Raw genomic sequence first — 14,680 nt, 5'->3', positions numbered from 1 at the left:
ATCTTTTGACCTTGGATTAGAATTCAGACCATTCCATGACTTTCCTGGATATTCTTGGGTAAGAAAAATTCCTATTGTTGCTTCACATTGTAAGTACTATCTCAATTCGGAAACTAAAAAAACCATCCAGTTGATCAAAATTAATTGGTCTAAAGTTCAGTCTTCTTCACTCCTGGTCCTCTCCCTTCCTTCCACCCCAGCGGGGATCTGAGAAGGTCAGTATTTGCTGCAGGAGAGAAGCATTTGGTCCTCCTCTGCTTCTTCAGCTTATCCTTTTGGAAACTCCTGTCCACACTGTGTAAACCACAGTTGCTGACTGTGTCGAGCTCGAAGTAGGGGAGGGACAAGAGCGGACAGGTGGCAGGAGAGCTTTGACTTGACTGACATTGTCACTGTCACAGTTGGCTGAACTTGATTCTCTGGATCTTTGCTCTTGTGGGCACCAGGTGGATTCTCCGGAGATGGTCACTGGTGGCTGCATCCCATGGTGATATCCTCTGGTTATCATTATTGGATGCGTTCACCGTCAAAGCCTCAGTCCAAGTCCCCAGCCCAGCGCTGTTGGGGGAGAGCCTAGGAGAGGGTTCCTCTAAGAGGTTCTAATCCCAGGGTTTTAGGATTCAACTTTCAGTCCATGTCCTTCCCCAGATCTCTCCCTTGGCACTGTCCTCCTCCCACCCCAGTAATCTTGCTTGAGCTACTGTGTCACATGAAGAGCTAAAACTTTCGTGGGCAGATAAGAGCACAGTGCACCAGCTCTGCGCACTTAAATGGTCCACTCAATGAGCTGCGTGCTTAGATGACCAAAAATGGATTTTAAAATAACAATAATGAGAATACTTAGTGAGCAACGATTTTTATGTCCTTCTCTAAGGTCTTCACACGTATTAACTCCTTTAATCCAGACACTTGGATCTAGTATTAGTATTTGAATTTTTCAGATCCAGAAAATTGAGGCACAGGAAGATTAAGTAACTTGCCCAAGGTCACATGGCTGGGAAGTACAGGCCAAGACTCAAGCCTTGGGAGTCTGGTTCCATTCATCACCAGGCTCTCCTGGGTCAACAGTGTCCTACTGAGGAGGCATACTCAGCGCCATACTGAGGAGGCAGCAGGGGTCTGGAGTTTTACAGTCAGAGCTGGTTTCTGGTCTTGTCTCTGCCACCTGTTGGCTGGGACTCAGGGCAGGTCGCAGCTGCCTTTAGGGTTGTAGTGACTTCAGTAACGTCGACAGGGTACCAAGTAGGGGAACTGATACGCAGCACGTACAGTAGATGCTGTCCCCTCCCTTACTCACCCCTTCTCAAGGCTCTACTGTGTGACCTGTTGTGGGTGGAAATGACTTTTGTAGCTTTGGCAAGACTCTACTTCGGACCAAACTCTCATTTCTGGACCTCTCATTCCTGTTTTTTGCTAGAGCAATGATTTTGAACTAAACCTGTGATCTGGAATCACTCAGCTCCTTTTATATCCCTTCAGGACTTCGGCTAGAGATTGTCCAAACAGTGGACCTTCCAGGGCACATGGATAAGTCAGCATGACAATATTTTCCTGAGGAGGCTTCATTCCAAGAGGCCGCACGTGGACTAGAGATAGTATTGGTGAAACTAAAATTCTTCTGCCCTTGTAGGACAGCTTGGCGCTCCAGGGGGAGTAAATCCTCTTTCTGAGAAGATTAAAAAACCCAAGGTGTTCGTGACCGAGGGAAAAGATGTTGCTCTTACCGGAGTATGTGTGTTCTTCATCAGGACTGACCCTTCCAGAGCCGTCACCCCTGAGAACATCCATCGGGTAAGGGGCAAGAGCAGTCCTTTCCCCCAATTGCCAAAACTCACATAAATTCTAAAAAAAAAAAAAAAAAAAAAAAAAAGAAAGCCCTCCCTAGAGAGTTAACCACTGTGTTCATCAGCTATCTAAAACTACTTTCGAAGAAATATTTCTAAAAGCCTCACAGCAAACAGGTGGATGTTTCCTTTATGCCTGTTGAGTCAGAGGACTTCATGTTCGGTTTATTATCAAAAATGGATATAATATTATATGCATGCCTGTGCACGCATGTGTGTATGCGTGGGTAAAACAGGGAAGTCTTGCCTTTTAAACATAATTTCCCATACATGACTTAATGGCAAATTTCACACATCTAAAATAAGATTTACAATGATGGATATATAATTTTATTTTTTGTGTGAAGTAAAGTGTAAATCTCCTCTGTGCACATTGGGTGCATTATCAGCTTGGAGCAAATGAGCTGGTAACGTCTCGGGTTCTGTTTAGTTCATGATTTTATTTTGAGGATTGCAATTTAGAATAGTATAAAGCTTACATCTTAACCAGGGTATCAGAAGAGTAATTTCCTGGACTTAGAGACTGAATCTACACACAGTTCAAGGCCAGTCCGTACAGAAAACAGAATGTTGACCTCCAGCTGGCAGCATCCTGCCCAGAAACCCAGACCCTTCTCCAGGAACCAGCCCGGGGGGCCGGCCTGCCGTGTGAGACTTGCAGGAGGCCCCAAGGAAGGCAAGCAATAATCATGCTAATGACTGGCCAGCATGGTCAGGACCTGGTTCATGACTGCCAGCCGCCTTCCCTCCATCCGTACTCCCAGCATACTTCCCTGGGACCGACAAGAGAAAGCCAAAGAGGCACTCTTCACCCATCCCACAGGATGCCCCACTTCTCGGAGCTGCCTCCAGCTCTCCCACAGCTGAAGCTGTCCCTTTCCACCACCAGGAGGCTTTCCTATTCCCCTGCCTGCTTCTGAGCGTCTGCTGACATGCAGGCAATGGTCACCAACTCTTGCTGTGGCCAGCTCAGAGCTTTTGCTCTTCTCTTTTGGTCCATCTTCATTTACTTCTGCAGAGAGTGGATGAGTGGGCAGCATTCAGAAATGACTCAGCAACCATGCTGCCGTTGCAGGTGATTTTTACAGCAGAGGGTCTCCTAACTGTTTTCCAGGAGGTGAGCTTTAATATGCTGGACACCGCGGATGGGGGCCTGCTTAACAGCATGAGGCGTTTGCTGTCCGAGATCTTCATTCCCGCTCTCAGGGCCACGAGCCAGGGCTGGGGCGAGCTCGAGGGTCTTCAGGAAGCAGCCAGCATTCGGCAGGAGTTCTTGAGCTCTCTGGAAGGCTTTGTGAGTGTCCTGTCAGGCGCCCAGGAGAGCTTGAAGGAGAAGGTAAGAGGGAATAAGTTATTCCTTCAAAAGTTATCAGATGGTGAAGAAATCAGCATGTAAGTATGTAAGGCTTCCTTTCAATGGTCTTAATTCCATTGCCCAGCAAATCTGGAAAAACATTTTGTGGGAGTTTTTATTGCCCCTTCAAGAGGTGGTGGTGACTAGATTTAAGGGATGAATGCATTAGGGGTCCCTTAGAAGGGTCGGCCATGATGGAGGGTTTTATTCAGTAATAGCAAATGTTCGACTGCAAAGGGGAGCATATGGAATGCTCGTGGCATCGCTCTGCGTCCTAGCAGGAAAGGAATTTGGAACCATGGTGTGTGGCATGTGTCTGTGTGTATCCACGTGTGTGCACGTGAGTGTGGGGTTGGTGATGGATGGTGGGTTGGGATGGAGGAAATCCCGAAGATGAGACAGAAAGGAGAGAGGAGTTGACACAGCTGGAGGGAGCAGATTGGGTCCTGTGGTTCAGCCTGTGACCCAAAGGGCCTTTAAGAATAAGTTTGGCAAAGGTCAGGTTTAGCTTCCATAAAACTTGTGTGAAAACTTGTGTGTAAGCCTGTGTTACCGGTTCCTTGGGGCAGAAGGTGTTGGATGCAAAACCATGGCGACAACAGCCCAGATCAGGGATGTATGGGAGACAGAGAAATGCAGCCTATGATACCAATGACAATGTATTTTTTTAAAGATTTTTTTTTATTTGAGAGAGAGAGAACGAGCAAGGGGAGGGGCAGAAGGAGAAGCAGACTCCTTGCTGAGCAGGTTGCCCAACGTGGGTTTCATTCCAGAACCCCGAGGTCATGATCTGAGCCAAAGGCAGATGCTTAACTGGCTGAGCCACCCAGGTGCCCCACCAATGACAGTGTATCACTCACTTTTCTCCAGAGAATGCTGAGAGTTTTGGACTTAGTGGAGTAGTGGGGAAGGGAGGCACTGGGCTTTCTGAAGGATGTGGAATGAGAAAGTGGAGTTACTTTCATCCAGACAGGAGTGGGATGATTCCATGTAATATCCGAGTTCTATCTGCAGTGAACGCTGATGCAGGCCATAGTGAGATGCAAGTTGAAGCGAGTTAAATTGCTGTTCTACCTAAAAAAGCAGTGCTTTCATAGGGTTCCACCTCCTCTCGTAGAGATATTTGAAAGGGTGGGTGGACCGCCACCTAGTGGGGAGATTGTGCCACTTCATGAAGTACAGAGCCCTCCTCTAGGAAACCAAGGATCACTCCTGGAGATGGGCAGGTGGTAGGTGCTGAGCGGGAGAGGTCAGGGATGGAGTCGTGCTGGGGAGGTTCTTCCAGACTGGGGGCAGCATAAGCACAAGCCCAGGGGAGTGGCGGCAGGTGCCTGCCCTGGTGGGTTTTCAGAACTCTGCTGGAGTGAAGCCAAGTGAAAAACACAGAGTGGGGAGGCTAGGTTCTCGGAGAACGGAGTGGTGTCTCTGAGCCCCACGTAGATGGGACAGACATAGAGCTTCTGAGCGTGGGAGCCAGGGCTGGAGGCCATCAGCCAAGGTTAGAGCTGGCAGGGCTGTAGTAGGAAGCAAGTGAAGGAAATGGGAAAACTCTGGTTCTGCGTCGGTTACCAACAAGCCCTTAGGGCCTAGGCTTTGTCAAGTGGCTCCTTGGCCATATTAGCATTTGAGGGTGACAAACAACCACACCCCTTCCTGTTGGTTCTGAACCAGTTGAGAGAAATGTACTTGTTCTGTGGTTGGTAAAAGCCAATTGGGCCTGAAACCTGTATTCAGGCATTTCCAGTGGCAGGTGCACCTTTACCAGAAGGAAATGCCCTTCTCAAATATTGATGTCTATTTATGTGTGCCAGAAAATGCTCCAGATTTCTTTGTGAAGTCAAAACCTAACACACCTCCTTCCCTAACCTCATCCTCTTCCCTCCCTGAAACGAACCCATGTACTTGCCATTGAATTTGCTAACTATAAGGATGTTATTGGGTAAGGACATGAGAGTCTTTTCATCTGGTTAGTGTCAAAAAAGAATGTAATGGATTAGAAATTACTCTACCTCCAGTCAGTTTCCTTGAAGCTCTCTGTCCCATAATTCTTTGGTTTTGTGAGTTGACTCTTTAATTTCTAAGTAATTTCTAAGTTCCTTGTTAATTCCCAAATTTTGTGATGTTATGATGATTCTCTCTTTCTCTAGTACACCCCACCCTTTTTTTTGGACCCAAAGTCTGCTCTCTGTCATCTTGAGTGGCACGTCAGTTCGTAAAGGAGGATTAAGCTGCCAGGGAACAGGTAGTTTAGAGAAAACCTTGAGACCCTTCTAAGCCTAGGGGTCAACAGAAGAGAGAGAGAGAGAGAGAGTGTGTGTGTGTGTGTGTGTGTGTGTGTGTGTGTGTCTGTGTGTTTTAAAATTAACATCATCTTATTATTTAACTTTCATTCTAAATTAGGTGAACCTTCAAAAGTGTGACATATTTGAACTGAAAACCCTGAAGGAACCAATAGACTACATGACTTTAGCTAATAACCCTGAGACTTTGGAGAAAATAGAAGGTTATGTGAGAATATGGATCAAACAGACAGAACAGGTAATTTCCAGAAACCAGAAAGAACAGGTAATTTCCAAAAAATCATCAGTTTCAGATGCCATGCTACTGAAGTAGTCAATGGAAGAGCATATCGTATACTGTTCCCTTTTTCTTCAGTATTTAACCTCAAGCCCCTAAAAAAGTGAGAAGTTCAATGTAATTTAATTTATAGTCATTAGTTAAGAAGATAGAGTAAGAATTTGAAGAGATGAAACAAATGGCTTTAAATACTTATGTCCAAGAACACTGCACTTTGCCAATTGTTTTCTCAAGGTGTATTTTACTTGAGATAGGACCTCTGTAGAAGAACAAGGAGTTTTCCAAACACTGCCTTCTGAAAGGGAGCTTGAGACTTAACTTAAAAAAAAAAATATTTTCAGGAAAATCCTTAGTGAAGGTGGACATTGAGTTGGAAAATAAGCACAATGAAAATTAACCAACTTAGGGCACGGGGGCTTTCCAAGGTTCTGTTGCTCCAAAATTAAACAGTAAGGGGATAGTCAAGGAAACTTTGTGAAGTCAGGTCCTGCAAAAGGTCATTCAACCTTTTAAAATAAGTAGTTTTCAGTTAGAACAAGTCAACTAAATTTTTGTTAAAGCATTCAAAATGGATACAAGTAGAAGGCTGTCATTTGAAGCATGCACGTGAATGAAAATATATCATGATTCCAATAGCATAATTGACTTATTTCCTTATTTTTCTTTGTCTACGTGTAACTTTCGTACTGCCAGTCCTAGTCAGAGGTCCAAGGCTCTGCTGTGCCTTTTCAGGTCCTTGCGGAAAACAACCAGCTGCGGAAGGAAGCGGATGACCTTGGGCCCCGAGCAGAGCTGGAGCACTGGAAAAAAAGACTGTCCAAATTTAACTACCTCTTGGATCAGTTAAAAAGCCCGGATGTGAGGGGTGTGTTGGTCGTGCTTGCTGCCGCCAGGTCGAAGCTTCTGAAGGTTGTCAGACATTAATTTTTGCTTTGTGCCACGGGAGTGAAAACTCTGTGTGCATTTTCGTGTCGTAGAGTAACTAGGCACAGGGAAATGGTATTATACCTTCAGGACCAAACTTTAAGATCGGATAATGTTGCCCTTTTATAATTATGTGGAAATAGCCTTTAAACCAATGGTATCTGTTGGCCGCCGTCCATAAGTATACGTATTATTAGAGAGCATTGCATGTAATTACGATGTAGCACAATATCACGATTATATATATTATTTGAATTTGGAACTAAGCAGGAGTAGTTAAATAAGCACTTAACTTGAATATGGGTTTTTAAAAAAAATTTTTTTTTTTTTTTTTTTTTGGCCCTAGAGCATTGCTTTTCTATCTCTGTGTAACAAATTACCCTACAACTTAGCAACTTAACACTGCGGACATGTATTGTGTCACAGCTTGTGGGTCGGGAGTTGGGATACAGCTCAGATGGCTGCCTGTGACTCAGCATCTCCCCTGAGATCGTGGTCAGGGTATCGGCTCATCTGAGGCTTGCCCGGGGAAGGACCTGCCTCCAAGCTGCTCGTGGGCATCTTGCTGGGCTCTGCTCCTTGCTGGCTCTTGGCTGTTACCATAGAAAATGTGGGAGTGAGGCGCAAAATGGATCCAGGAGCTGGGGGAGGAGAGAAGGAGTGGATTCAAATGGGGCGCCGCCCTCTTGATGCTGTTCTAGATACTGAGGAGATTTTGCAAGAGAAGGCCGTGAGGAGATCCCTTTAAAACTTCAGTCAAAAAATCTGCATTGCTTTTCAGTGTGGCAATACCCCTCAGTCCTGTGGCTTCAGCTTCCTGCGAGGTGCAGAGGATAAACTGGAAGTTTGACACAGGGGACTTGTGGTGACTTTTAGCAGCTGTCCTGTTGGAAGTTCCTCTGTAATCAGTGCATTAACAGTGCTTTCCTGTCTTGCCTCAGACGTGGCGGGAGATGGATATTCGAGTCACTGATGCAGCGAATGAAGCCAAGGACAATGTCAAATACCTGTACACACTTGAAAAATGCTGTGACCCCTTGTATGGTAATGACCCTGTGAGTTAAAGGTCTCTACTTGCTTAGTCTACTGATGACCCTTTTGCCCTAGCTGATTTGAGTGTGGAGTTTGGTTCATTAATATTACAGTCTGTTGGAAAAGTCTTTGAAACCTCTTTTTACTCTCAAGAAAATTATATATGTATACAGTTGACCCTCGAGCAACACAGGTTTGGACTTTGCAGGTCCACTTATGTGTGGATTTTTTTCAATAAACACAGTACAGAGCTGTAAATATAGTTTATCTTTCTTTTTTTTTTAAGATTTTATTTATTTATTCATTTGTCAGAAACAAAGAGAGAGAGAGCACACAAGCAGGCAGAAAGGCAGAGAGAGAAGCAGGCTCCCTGCTGAGCAAGGAGCCCGATGTGGGACTCGAACCCAAGACCCTGGGATCATGACCCAAGCTGAAGGCAGGGGCTTAACCCACTGAGCCACCCAGGCGTCCCTATATTTTTCTTAACTATTTTCTTTTCTCTGGTGTACTTTATTGTAAGAATATAGTATATAATACATGTAAAAAACAAAATATGTGTTAATCAACTTTTTATGTTATTGATAAGACTTCTGGTCGACAATAGGCTATTAATAGTTAAGTTTTTGGGGAGTCAGAAGTTATGTCTGAATTTCCAACTACATGGGGCTTGGTGCCCCTAACCCCTGTGTTGTTCAAGGGTCAGCTGTACTCATGTCTATCTAGATCTGCCTATCTGTCTATGATGGATAAGAAATAATTGACATTCTGGATGATATTCAAAGAAGTGTCAGAAGCATTATTGGCTGGTGTTTTATCTTTTAACTTTAGGAGTGCCTGCTTTTATTTATTACAAATTCACCATTAACCTTATCATTAACAGAAAGTTAATGTTTCTTGCATTGAAACAAAAGTTGATTAACTGCATCTGACTAAATAATATAAATAAAACTACCCTTGAATACATGTATGTGAAATGTCACTTAATATGTTAGTAGGAGGTTAATAGTGTTAAGTTAGTTGCTTGCTAGTAAGTAGTTCATTAGTAAGTGTTTAATAGTAGTTCATTAGTAACTAGTTAGTAGTGTTAGTTAATATTTTAAAAATTAAAAAAGCCTCTTAGCTAATTTTATTCTAATGAGGATTGAATGGTTACAGTATTAGAATTTTCCTGAATTTGATACTTGTTTCTTTGAAAACTTTTGTGGTGTCTTCCAGATATCCATGATTGATGCTATTCCTACACTTATAAATGCAATTAAAATGATCTATAGTATCTCTCATTACTATAACACCTCTGAGAAGATCACATCTCTGTTTGTAAAGGTGAGTGGATGGCATACCGTCTGTCTGTGGTAACATACATATTTTTGGCAATGGTTAATTTTTTAATAATTAGAAATTACTACATTGGCTTAATTCAGCATGTATGTATCCTACAATGAAAGAAAAACTTTTAATCTCTCAATAGAGATACAATTTAAGTGTATTTGCGAGGCTGAATCTTACAAATCATAAAGCATTATTTCCAAAGATGATAAATATGGTGTTATTTACATAATAAAATGAAAAAATAGAGATTCTCTTTGAATTTCTTTCCCTATATTATTTAGCAACATTATTTATTCCTATTGGGTAAATTTTAATTAAGAAAAACTATATTTAACTGGCTTTCTCCTGCTTTATATTTTATGTGCCACTTTTCCAAATTTATCTGATGCCACAGTTGTTTACTTGGTGTTATTAGAACAGTAATCATGATAATAAAAGCCACTTGCAACGTTTCAGAAATCCATAAAGCAATTATAATGATTCTGCCAAAAAACATAACGATCTTTAAACCTTATGTCCTAACTCATAACTGTTTATGGTGAGCACTGTTGTTTTTCCCATTTTGAACAGTCTCTGAGAAGTAAATGACTTTCATTCCTAAGGTGAAAATTTTAAGTGTTGTATTAAGACAGGCATTTTCGCCTCCTCTGGGCTTGTGTTGCAAATGTTAACATAGTAGGAGGCACAGGTCTTGCTGGGAAGGGGGACGTCCCTTCCAAGAGCTGGATGGGAGACTCCCTTTCTTCTGCTCTCCGTCAGGCACTTGGGTAGAAAAAGGAGGGAAATCCACGAGCTTCTTGCCGTACTTCTTTCCATGTTAGAAGGACTTGTTAGGGTCATGAGGGATATTCCTTGGAGTAGGAGACCCAAAAGTCAGTTTGTGTCATCACGCCAGGCTTCGTGCATCTTATCCACAAGGCCTGTTTGTGAACAAAATTATGAAATCATCATTTATCTAATTTTGAAAAAACCTTTCCCTATGGAAATTTTGAGGCAGGTACAAAAGGAAAGAGAATGGTACACCAACCCCCCAGGTACCGGTCCCCAGGTTCTGCCACACGCCGTCCATTGTTTATGCGCACTGCCGACCTTTGCATACACGTCCCAGACATCATGTCTTTCTACGTATACTGTATGGTCATCTGATTTTCCTTTTAATCTGTTAAAAAAAATCACAAGAAAATTCTGAAGAAGTTTTTTACAGTTTGGAGGGATGGATAAAATGTGAGTGGAAACGGATGTCAGCTTGACTCTCTGCTGCTTCTCCTTTTGACATTTCTGCTCCAGCTCCTGGTGTCATGAAATGACCAGGGTGGACAGGCCTTCTCATGGCTCTTGGAGACTGTGAGTAACATGTTCTAGCAGGCTACCTTAAGGAGACTGGGAGAACTCTTAACAGATAGGGAAGTGAATTCCTTCCTGGATGGTTAAGGTGTTCACCCTGTACCCATGAGGGGGCCCGAACTGTTGATTTGCTGTAGTGCTTCCAACTCTGCGATTCGATGAATGATTTCGACAGTACATACTGGAATCTAACAAAGTCAAACAAATAGAAGCAGAGAGTAGAAGGATAGTGGCCAGGGGCCAGAGAGCATGGGAAATGGAGAGATACTGGTCAAAAGGTACAACTTTCAGTTATAAGATGAATAAGTTCTGGGGCATCTGGGTGGCTCAGTTGGTTAAAGCCTCTGCCTTTGGCTCAGGTCATGATCCCAGGGTCCTGGGATCGAGCCATGCATCGGGCTCTCTGCTCAGTGGGGAGCCTGCTTCCCCTCCTCTCTCTCTGCCTGCTGCTCTGCCTACTTGTGATCTCTGTCTGTCAAATAAATAAATAAAAATCTTTAAAAAAATAAAAAAAAAGATGAATAAGTTCTGGGGGTCTAATGCACAGCATGGTAACTATAGTTAATAATACTGTATTGTGTACTCAGCAGTCTCTAAGAGAGCAGATCTTAAGTCTTTTCAACACACAGTAGCTGTGAAGGGGTAGGTATGTTAACTTGATTGTGGGAATCATTTCACTCTGTCTATGAATATCAGGCATCATGTTGTGAATCTTAAATATATACCATTTTTGTTTGTCATTTATACCTCCATAAGGCTGGGGCAAAAAAATGTTGGTGCTGGATCATAGTTGTGGTGGAAAAAAGTGAACCTAATGTCAAGTTCACAGACTATACTCGGAGACGTAGAGGAGTCAAGGACCCTCTAGCCCAGCTGGTGACTGACGACTGTTTAATGTACTTAATGCCATTTTATTGGGACATTCCAGGTGACTAATCAGATGATATCTGCGTGTAAAGCCTATATTACCAACAATGGAACTGCTTCCATCTGGAGCCAGCCACAGGATGTCGTGGTGGAGAAAATATTATCCACAATTAAGCTTAAGGAGGTAATGGTCAGCTTAATAACATATTTAGGTAACGTTTTATCATTTGTGTGTTGTTTTTGTCAATGCATCTTAAATCACTTGGCAGTTACCATATTATTGGTTGCTCAAAAGTCATTCTTTTCGTACAAACAGTAATTCTTTATTGTTAAAAAAATTGAATGCTAGCAAATCTGCTTTCACAATTTATTCACTTATTCTACTGTTTGGAGGGCCTGTTATGTCCCGATGCCATACTCAGTAGGAGAGATGCAAAGATGCGGTAGTTCTTCAGTTTCTTAGGACGAATGGGGAGCTAGGCATGGAGTGAGGCTACTGTTGACCGGAGTGACCAAGTGGAAAGGCTCTGCCATTGAGTTAGATCATGAATAATTAGGAATTTGTTAGATTGGGATTTGGGAAACGATGACATTCCCAGCTGAAAAATGGGTACACACAAAGGCATGAAACTTGAAGGGTTTGCAATTCTGCTCTAAATTTGTGGCTGTCTCCACTTAAGAGAATAAGGTTGATACCTCTGTTGTGTTTCCTGCCTAATATTTTGATTTTTAATTTTAAGGAATACCAGCACTCTTTTCACAAGACGAAACAAAAGCTTAAACAAGACCCAAGTGAAAAGCAATTTGAATTTAGTGAGATGTATATTTTTGGAAAATTTGAAACTTTCCACCGACGTCTCGCCAAGATAATAGACATCTTTACAACCTTCCGGACATATTCAGTCCTGCAAGATTCTAAAATTGAAGGGCTGGAAGACATGGTCACTAAATACCAGGTTCTCGTCTTTCTTTCTTTTTTATTATTTTATTTAAAGATTTTTTTTTTATTTTTAAAAATTTATTTATTTATTTGAGAGAGAAAGAGTGGGAGAGGAATAGAGGGAGAGGGAGAAGCAGACTTCTTGCTGAGCAGGGAGCCCTGATCTGGGGCTTGATCCCAGGACCCTGGGATCATGACCTGAGCTGATGGCAGATGCTTAACCAACTGAGCCACCCAGGTGCCCTAAAGATCTTGTTTTTTTTTTAAAGTCATCTCTACACCCAGCATGAGACTGAACTTAATGACCCAGAGATCAAGAGTCCTATACTCCACCAACTGAACCAGTCAGGGCTCCTCACCGCCCCCCGCCCCGCCCTGGCCCAGGTTCTCTACCTTAAACTAAATTTGCTACCTTCATCCATAACTAAAAATTTAATATTTTGTGCAAATATCTATATTTAGAATGACTCAAATAATCCATCTGTAATGTTAGATGGAAGCTCATGGCCCTTGAACAATAAAGAAATTAAATCTGAGAATTGTGTAATGGTGCTAATATGTTCTTTTCAGGTATGTGATTTCGAGAACGACTTCTCAATACTCTAAAATTAATCATCGTTAGTAAGAGCATTTTCATTAGTAGCACAAGAAAAATGTTTGACTATAACTTATTATTTCATTTATTCATGCAAGAAATATTTAATGAAGCATATACTGTGTGTCAGGCACTAGCTAACACCAGGTTCTGAGTGTATCCAATTGTGGCCGCACTTAGCATTTTATTTGGAACTATGTCAACCAAATAAAGGGACCAGATTTTAATTTAGCTCGACTGCTCCCAATTATTTTGATTTTTAACTGCTTTATCCTATAAAGGTATATCTTAGTTTTTAAAGTGGGCACAGTGATCCAATACTGTTTTGATGATTTAAAAAAAAAAAATTTACAAACAAAATGGGTTTTAGATTCTTAGTCTAGATATAGTCAAGTCTCTCTTGTTTGGGGACAGGAATATGAAAAGCTCAATTTTTTTTTTGTACTTGCATTTGAAAAGGATCATAACATTTACTGCGCACGTTGGTTTTTGTCCTCTAACCATTTAGGCTAATATCAGGAATCTTTTTCATTTCCTGAGTAGACCAGATTTTAGGAAAAAAAGAAAAAAAGACCTTTGTTATATAGCAGGAAACGTTTTAGGTGGGTTGGGTGTTATCTGCCTGGTGGGTAATCTGTATCTGAAACGACAGTTTTTCAAAACAAAGACAGAATGTGTTCATTTACTTTTCAGTTTGGAATTTATTTATTTTCTATTCTTAATGAAAAAATAATTTTGGAGCATATGTCAAAGTTTATTTTTGAGGGAGAAGTTGAACTATACATCTAAATGCAGATAAAGACTGTTCTAACCTGATAAAAATACTGGGAAGAGAAATAGCTTTGAAACTCTAAAGTGAGGTATGGAGAAATGGATATTCCAGAGGGTAGTGACATAAAATGCAGATGGTGCATGAAAGCATCAGGTGAGATTTTTGTGTTGGGATCAGTGTCAGAAGTTCAAAATGGTGACCATGGAGGTGAAACTCAGGCTCCTGGCGTGCCTATCAGGGTCCTGTCCACACCTCCCACCTCCTTGCCTGCCTCTGTACTTTGATGTTCTCCAGACACAGGTCAGTTCAGGTCAGTCACCCTAGGGCTTACAGAACTTTTTTTTTTCTGGAAAGTTCTGCTTCTGGATCTTCACATGGTTTTTCCTTCTTGGCTTCTAGATTTTCATTTAAATGACCCTCTCAGTAGAGTTTTCCTTGATCTCTGTTCCTCTCAATCACTCCATGTCGGATTGCTCATTTTACCACGGTGTGAAATTATCATGGTGTGAAATTATTTGTGCTTTACATGGATTCTGACCCCCCTCTGCCACCAAGGATGGATGTCCTCTGAGGGCAGAGTTGTTTGTTCCATTCCTTCCTGTGTCTTCAGAGTTCACTAGTGTGGAATAGGGATGCACTAAGTATCTGTTAAGTTCATGATTTAGTGGATCGAGTTTGATGAGTTGGTTTTAGGTCATGATTAATCAGTTTATTAACTTAATACTCTTAAGTGACCATTTATATACAGGGCACATAACATGATGGGCGGCATTATATGGATACAGTGTCTTCATGGAACTAATTTTGTAGCTATACAGCATGGAAAGGGTAGGTTCTAATTAGTAAACTTGATTCAAGAAGTTACGCAGTTTATACACTTTTGTCTACTGAGAGATTTGAATTGATGTTTAAATGGAAATGACTTTGAAGAAGAGATATGGAAGGAGGCTCACTTTCTTCATAAAAATTATATGCCTGTGTCAACAATGTGGGCACCTGAGTTTGGGAATGGCTTAGTACTTGGTTAAGAATGATCATAGAGCACGATAGCTCATTATTCTGAGCAAACAAAACGTAGGATAATAGTATTCTCAAGGAGATG

The 14,680-nt window shown here is 41.9% G+C and overlaps 1 protein-coding gene across 5 annotated transcripts in view; it reads left to right on the top strand.

Moving 5' to 3' along the window:
* The window catches only part of DNAH5 (dynein axonemal heavy chain 5), a 277,211-nt gene that overhangs the window by 61,907 nt on the left and 200,624 nt on the right, over positions 1-14,680 (top strand). For 4 of the 5 annotated variants that reach the window (XM_047730540.1, XM_047730538.1, XM_047730537.1 and 1 more), the window contains 8 exons: positions 1,631-1,791; positions 2,959-3,180; positions 5,599-5,736; positions 6,508-6,684; positions 7,641-7,754; positions 8,947-9,054; positions 11,333-11,455; positions 12,012-12,227. In XM_047730540.1, coding sequence (XP_047586496.1) covers positions 1,631-1,791; positions 2,959-3,180; positions 5,599-5,736; positions 6,508-6,684; positions 7,641-7,754; positions 8,947-9,054; positions 11,333-11,455; positions 12,012-12,227 — 1,259 coding nt within the window. The other variant, XM_047730541.1, reaches the window with a different exon arrangement.

Source organism: Lutra lutra, chromosome 5, assembly GCF_902655055.1.
Source record: "Lutra lutra chromosome 5, mLutLut1.2, whole genome shotgun sequence".
Classification (NCBI taxonomy): Eukaryota; Metazoa; Chordata; class Mammalia; order Carnivora; family Mustelidae; genus Lutra; species Lutra lutra.
Note: the sequence above shows the minus strand (reverse complement) of the source record. Positions and strands in the feature narration are given on the sequence as shown.